Genomic DNA, 7500 nt, shown 5'->3' with positions numbered 1-7500 from the left:
GATGATTTATTCCAAATTGCACTCAAAATCATGGGATTAAGTGGTTTGGAAGGTTAATATCCCCAGCAGTATGACGTTGGTACACACTTATACACCTGGGTGCACTGGGAGAGAGTGCCGAGCAAAATTTGTTGTCAACGGTTACAACATGGTAACAGTTGTGCTTCCATGCAACGCCATACAAGATCTCCTTAACTCAACATGTAGAGGCAACTGGTTTTGCTGTACATGTATAATACTGTAAGAGTGTACACCTACATTTAGGCCCAGTTATTCAAAAGCCTATCCACACTAATCCGCGATTAAATGCAAACCCGAGCTTGAAAAAGTCTTTATTTTAAGCTGAAGGAATTTGGAGGCAAAAATATCATGGGAATCTTTTTCCAATCAGAAAATAGACTGCAATTCAATCACGCTTTGAACAACTGGCCCTGTATTATTAACACGTCTTTGAAGATTCGGAATGGTTCTTACGGATTTAAGGAACTTCAGTTCTGCAACAATTTTCCTCTTTAACTTAGAAAGACCGTCTATGGATTTGTCCAAGTTACTGCACCTTTCCAAGAGTTCATTTGCCTTCTCTATTCTTTGAAAAAGCTGTGTTGATCTGGAGCAACGTGCCATGCTGTTTATATATTTAAAATATTCTTCGCACTCTCCAGGTCAGCGGTTACCTACAGTAAGTGGGAAAAACGGCGAAAAAAGCTTTCGGGATTGGCGCAGAAAACAATGGACCAAAACTGGAAAAAATCGGTCGCTATTGTTTTGGTATATGCCCAAGGGTAGCGAATATATATGTTCTGTCTCTCTTTTCTTTTCCCTCTTCGCTGACACCGTGATTGCTCCTTTTCGTCCCAGCTTTCCTCTTTGGTTCCTTTGTCTTGCCTTTCTATTCCAGATCCCGCTCGGCTTTTTCTGCCATTTTATATATGCCACCCGCAGCTCGCCTTCAACTCCGTACCACTGTAAAGACTGTAAACCTCTGGATTACTTGTCCCTGTTCTCGACCACTGAGCTAACCGCAATCAAACCTACAACTCGTAGGTTGCCGTTCAGAGATCCCTGTTTTACTTCTCTTGAAACAACCCCATTCATAAGTAAATACTTTTGTTCTTGGGCCATCGTAGTTTGATTAAAAATAAGACACAAACAGCAGTGATAAACATATTGAACTTGTTCATTTTGATTATGACTTGACGTTTCGTATGTGCTCTACATACATTTTCAAAAGTAACCGTTGAAATTTAAAACAGCTATTTATATATAACAAAGCGGATGAGGGCACTGGAACCTAGATTAAGCAAATACTTAACAGTAACAGGAGCCCATGACAGTAAAATATATAATAATAATAGTAAAAACAGAAAAGATTAATAAAGCATCAGCTTTTCACTTCCGACGTTGACGTTGAAAGCTGGCTCAAGTTCTAGAATAAATAAGGTCTCTTTTATTTTACAATGATAGTCTGTTTTGCCCTTCGCTAAAATATCAAAATGATCCCACTTGATGTTATGTTCGCCATTGGGCCCTGTCTTAGCCAACATTTTTATGTGTGTTTTTGAAGAAAAGTGGTTGCTGAACGCCAAAGTTAGTCCTTTATTTTGGAATCGTTACGTTGATGACACATTCACCATGTTTCACAGCAAAGACAGTACAAATGAGTTTTTGCACTATTTGAACGGCTGTCATCGCAATATTAAATTTACCATTGAATTTGAACATAACAATGCAATTCCGTTTTTGGACATTTTTGTCACACGTAATCAAAACTATGCTTTCACGACATCCATCTACCGAAAGAAAACTTTCACAGGTCTCTACACGAAATGGGATTCCTTCACTCCACGAAAGTACAAAATAAACCGCATCCGCTGCGTCACTTATCGCTACTACTATCTTTGTTCATCTGGCTCCTTGCTAAAATCTGCCCTCAATGATCTTCGAAAACTCCTGCTTCAGAACGGCTACCCACAAGGCATAATCAACTATCATATCAACGATGTTTTGAACAAAAACAGAACATCAGCATAGCAATCCAGTGTCTACAGTTCCTAAGAAAGATATTGTTATACTACATCCCTACTTAGGTTTGCAAAACAACCAAGTCGCTAAACGCCTGAAATCTTGTGTGTACAAATTCTACTCTTGTGTTAACCTCAAGATTGTTTTTCAGAGCACTCGATGTATAAAATCTTTCTTTCCTTACAAGGACCGTATTAATCGTTCACAACAATCCAGAGTTATTTACAAAGCAAATTGTTGGGATTGCAATGGTTTTTACATCGGTAAAACTAAACGGCGGCTTCACGATAGAAAAACCGAACATTTTAAGGCCCTAGCTAAAAATGACAATACTTCAGCCATTGATGACCGCGTCCCTGGACATAACATCAAGTGGGATCATTTTGATATTTTAGCGAAGGGCAAAACAGACTATCATTGTAAAATAAAAGAGACCTTATTTATTCTAGAACTTGAGCCAGCTTTCAACGTCAACGTCGGAAGTGAAAAGCTGATGCTTTATTAATCTTTTCTGTTTTATTATTATTATTATTATTATTATTATTATTATTATTATTATTATTATTATTATTATTATTATATATTTTACTGTTAAGTGTTTGCTTAATCTAGGTTCCAGTCCCCTCATCCGCTTTGTTATATATAAACAGCTGTTTTAAATTTCAACGGTTACTTTTGAAAATGTATGTAGAGCACATACGAAACATCAAGTCATAATCAAAATGAACAAGTTCAATATGTTTATCACTGCTGTTTGTGTCCCATTCATAAGGTATTTCACAGCGCCCCTCCCCATTCTCCCCGCGGTTTCGCCGCTGGTTAATTTACCTCTCTCCAACAATACCGCCATGTGTCACCGATATTGCATTGCGTGCAACGAAAACACAATTAATGGGGACATTGACTCCCAGGGGCTCCCCATTCACATGATTGCCATGTAGGAATGGGATATGTCAGTTTCCTTCGTGATATCATTACTGGGTTGCCAGTATGGCAATCCCAGTCGGAAAGTGGGTGGGATTTGTTCGTTTTATTTTATTTATTTATTTTAGTTTTTTTTCCGTGTCGGTAAAAGTCTTGCCTGTCACTCTCCCCTGGTAAGTAGTGTCTTTCTGCATAGAGCCGTCTGAGCGTATTTTCTTAGGATCGAGAGGGTAGTGGAAATGCGTAGATTTTTCTGGTGGACACAGTAGAATCATTAACTTACCCTGCAATAGCGTCGAAAGTCATGTAACGTGAATGGCGTTTTAGTGGATCCTTAAACAAAATATACCCTTATGGAGCTCAATAATGGAAAGTCAGTTGGATAAACTAAGCAGGCGGTGAAAAACAAACACCTGGAATCTTAAAAGCGACGAGTAAAAGACTTCGACAACAATCTATCGCCCGTCGAGCCGAAATCAAAGTGAGCTGTATTTCTAATATTTCATCACGAGTGTGTAGTTTTATGTACAACACTGAAACCAAATGGAAAATTATCTGGTAACTTATGGGTTCAACAAAGTCAGGTAAAAAAAAACTGGAAATGTGACAGTCAAGAATTATTTGAAAGAAAGCTTGTCGACTATTTTGTGCATCATTATTCAAGGAAAAGGTTTCTCAGGAAAGGGTTTGAACCTGAAGTATATGGTAATTTGACACGATTGAGTCTTCACGCACGCAATGAAATAGGAAGAGGTTTTCGCCTCTAAGAGCAAATATGTTGTTTGTTTCAATAAAGTTTTCGCTGGAAAAGGATTCTGTGGTTTTTTTCTGCCTTTGTGAATTATAATATCATGTTGTGTATTGAATTTTCGAGCTTAAGGTTGAAATGTGATATGGGAGAATTTTTGTAGTATTGCTCTGTAAGCAGGAAGGGTTCACGAAAATAAACAGGTCTGTTGGAAGCGTGCTTGAGTTTCAACAAAATGAGCCCCCAAATCAGTGAAAAATTGTGACGCCGATGAGTAATAAAGTAGCTGCTATTTCCAAAATGATGGAATTACCTGGTGATAAATTACGTCGTACGTGTCTTGGAGAGTAAATTTTGACTTTGCATAAACAAATGGTCAACCTCAAGAGTTGGGCGATTGTGATCTTTGTTTTGACTTGCTCATTTTATTGTCAAACTTTACAACACTTGACAGAAAAAGAAACTTACAAAAACCCGGTATCTTGCCATCATTTGACACAGATGCTTCACTGTTTGGCGAGTAAACATGCCGCGGTAACTTAATCACGGCGCCCGCTGAATTCCGGCCTTGTCACTTTCGATTTTGCGATTTATTTGTGCAGCGAAAAGTAGAATAACAAAAATGAACGTAGCAAAAATCTCCCAAAATGTTTGTCGCTGATCGTAACTTTTTATATTATATATTCACGGTTCAAAATTAATGTTGACTTTTCATGTCGTAAATATTTTATTCTCAATCGACCTTCCCGGAAACTTCCTTCTGCTATTTCCAAAAATTGTGTATCAATAGTTATTTACTTTTGCATCAATATTTGTTTTGCATAAAGCAAGCTAACAAAATCTGTACCTTGCTGAGTTCGCATTTGTTAGCGTTAATAGTACTTTCGGTCCTATGCTTCTGTTTTATGAAGGGGTATATTGTTCAGGTCACCCATCAAGATACTAACCCCGCCGGACAGACATAATATTACAAAGCTGTCAGATGCTCAGAGGGCACGCTTAAACTTGTTGTGAGAAGAAGTTGTGAGGGAACTTGAAAATTATCAACATATCAGCCCAGAAGCCAATGTTCCTCGCTTTCTCTTTTATTTGTTATTCTTCAGAGACTGGAATGCTGTAGTTCAATACCACACTTCAGTGCCTTCTGAGTTCCTCTAACACGTACCACAGGCAACCCAGTGCATGCTTCGCGGAAGTATCTCGTTTCGCTTAAATTGTTCACAGAGACGTAAACCCGGTATCGAACTTATATTATTCCCCTTCATTGCTCGGTTATTGATCAAAGTATGACCACTTTTCCCGTCTTTCAAAGCCAATAATAAAGTGAAATTTCAATTAAAAGGTTCTAAAAACCATACGATATATTTGGGATCATTTCGGAGAAAAAAAATTAAAAAAGTGAAAATGTGATTTGAGGTGATAGGCACTCTAATGACTGGAGCTGCACGATCTAGTTTTTGGAGCTTATCACTCAAGCGCCAGACCCAGTCCAAGACCGGGCTGCAGTAGTAAAATATGTGCAAAATTAAAGCGATATAGATTTGAATCGCGGTTTATATCGATATATAGGGTCGCACAGGTATATGCTAAGGGCGCCTCTCGCTAAAGAGACTTGCATATATACAGGGTTCGTGCTGGATTTTGTATATAAAATTCCAGGAGTTTTCAAGAACCGGAAATTGAGTTTTCAAGGAATGTTTTTAAGAAGATCTCTATGCCATACATCATGTTTCAGTGTTTTCTTTGATGAGAAAGCCTTCCTTGGCATCCTCTAAGCAACAGACCGTGACTACACACGAACACATTCTTATTCTCATAAAACAAAATGGCCTCTGTTTCACAATACAGTGCGTAACACAGAAATTCTTTCCCACGTCCTGCGAGTTAAGTGCATGCACGGGCATTTAATCTTTCTCCAATAGTCAAATTTGGGCTCCAATGTGGAAATGTCTCTTTAACTTAGCATGATTCAATCTCAACAATTTTCAACAGTTTCACTCAAGAAAATATTCAAGGAGTTTTCAAGCAGTTTCCCCACCACCTTTTTCAAGGGCTTCTCAAGCACCCTTGAAGTCCAAAATTAAATTCCACGGCTTTTCAAGGACTTCAAGGAGTAACACGAACCCTGTATTTGTGAAACTAGGGCATATAACGTCTGAGCCGAAACCTGTCAGGCATGAATGGGTTACCGCAGGAGATCAATCCTCGGTCCAGTTCTATTTCTCCTATTTGTTAATGATATGCCTCTACATTTGGACAACTCCTCTATTGATATATATGTTGACGATACCACCCTGTCCTTGAGTGCAAGCTGGAATAATATCACTTCCTTAATTCAAGCTCTTTCTAATGACCTGGAGAATATTGAGAAATGGTCAACGGAAAATAAAATTGTACATCAATACCACGAAGACTTTAGAGTTACTTGTTACGGGGAAAAGGTTACAACATAAGCTAAGTGGGGAAATTATCGCATCCTAAATTATTGGGTTTCATCATTGATAAAGATGTGAGTTTTGAAGCACACATGGATGAATTGTGTAAGAAACTGTCAAAACGAATTGGACTTCTAAGGCATATTAGTCCTTATATCAAACAAAAGCACAAGTTAATTTTTTATGTCGCTATGATAAAGCCAGTTATGTTGTACCTCAGTCCAATCTGGTCATCTTGAAGCAAGGAATTGCTACAGAGAGTCTTAAGGCCTGGCCAAACACTCGAAACATTTCAACGCAACATCTTGCAACATTGTTGCATGATGTTACGACATGTGTTGAACTGGGTGGCCAAACGCACGCAACATTTTCATCATTTTCAACGGAACATGTCAATGTTCATGTGCCCCAGGCCCCCGGCGCGCAAGAAGTGAACCTAACGCGCATGCCCTAGCGCAACAGTGTTGCGTGAACGTGGCCAAACGAGTACAACATCATGCAACATCCAAAATGTTGCACGAAAAATTTTACCATTTCCAAATTCCAACATGTTGCAAACATATCGCAACAGGGTGGCCAAACGTATGCAACATGTTGTGCCCAAGAATGTTGCAAGATGTTACGTTGAAATGTTGCGAGCGTTTGGCCAGGGCTTTACGGATGCAGAAGAGAGCTGCAAGCATTATATTGGACGCCGAAAGAACAACACGCACATTACCTGTGTTTAATGAACTTAACTGGATTCCATTCTTTACCGATGCAGATATAGATGTTCTATAGCCTTCAAGTGACTCGGGGGCACAACTCCAGATTACATTATCAGGCTATGTTAACCCAAAACACCTCAAATTCTGAGATTCACAACCGATCCACTCGTTTTGCAAATTTAAATTTTCATTGTCCTGTTTTTGTGAAAAACAAAGAAGGAGGCCGGACTTTTACTTGACGACGACTATTAAAAATTGAAAGAACTGTCTTCTGACCTAAAGAAGGTGAAAAATGTTAAATCTTTTAAAAGGAAATTGCATACGAATGTAATCGCGAAGAAAAGAGACACAGGAAATTTTGAATATATTTTATCAATATATATATATGTTATTCACCGGTGAGGTCTTGAATACGGCCCTTGGCCGCTGAACGAGGGTCGTACTCAAGGCCGAGGGCACAGTTTTTCCCTATACGGACCGACCTAAGCCGGTGTATAACGTATTTACTTTTTCTGCTTTTTTTTCTAAAAATGAACACGGCAAGCTGGTTTGCAAAAAGTCTTTCTACGCGCTCTACGTCGCACTGTCACACTTGAAATTAACTCATAAATGACAAAAGCGCTCCGTTCGCAAAGCTCAGAGAAAAATGATGGATTAACCTTTA

General features: G+C 38.8%; 1 protein-coding gene across 1 annotated transcript in view; it reads right to left on the bottom strand.

The window, feature by feature from the left end:
* Positions 1-755, bottom strand: part of LOC137967601 (UPF0415 protein C7orf25 homolog) — a 17004-nt gene extending 16249 nt beyond the window's left edge. The window contains exon 1 of the mRNA XM_068814118.1: positions 475-755. Within this exon, the coding sequence (XP_068670219.1) occupies positions 475-624 (150 nt within the window). The 5' untranslated portion in view covers positions 625-755. The remainder of the gene's footprint in view (positions 1-474) is intronic.
* Between the last annotated feature and the right edge of the window lie 6745 nt (positions 756-7500).

The sequence above is a fragment of the Montipora foliosa genome, chromosome 8 (assembly GCF_036669935.1).
Source record: "Montipora foliosa isolate CH-2021 chromosome 8, ASM3666993v2, whole genome shotgun sequence".
NCBI classification, from domain to species: Eukaryota; Metazoa; Cnidaria; class Anthozoa; order Scleractinia; family Acroporidae; genus Montipora; species Montipora foliosa.
Note: the sequence above shows the minus strand (reverse complement) of the source record. Positions and strands in the feature narration are given on the sequence as shown.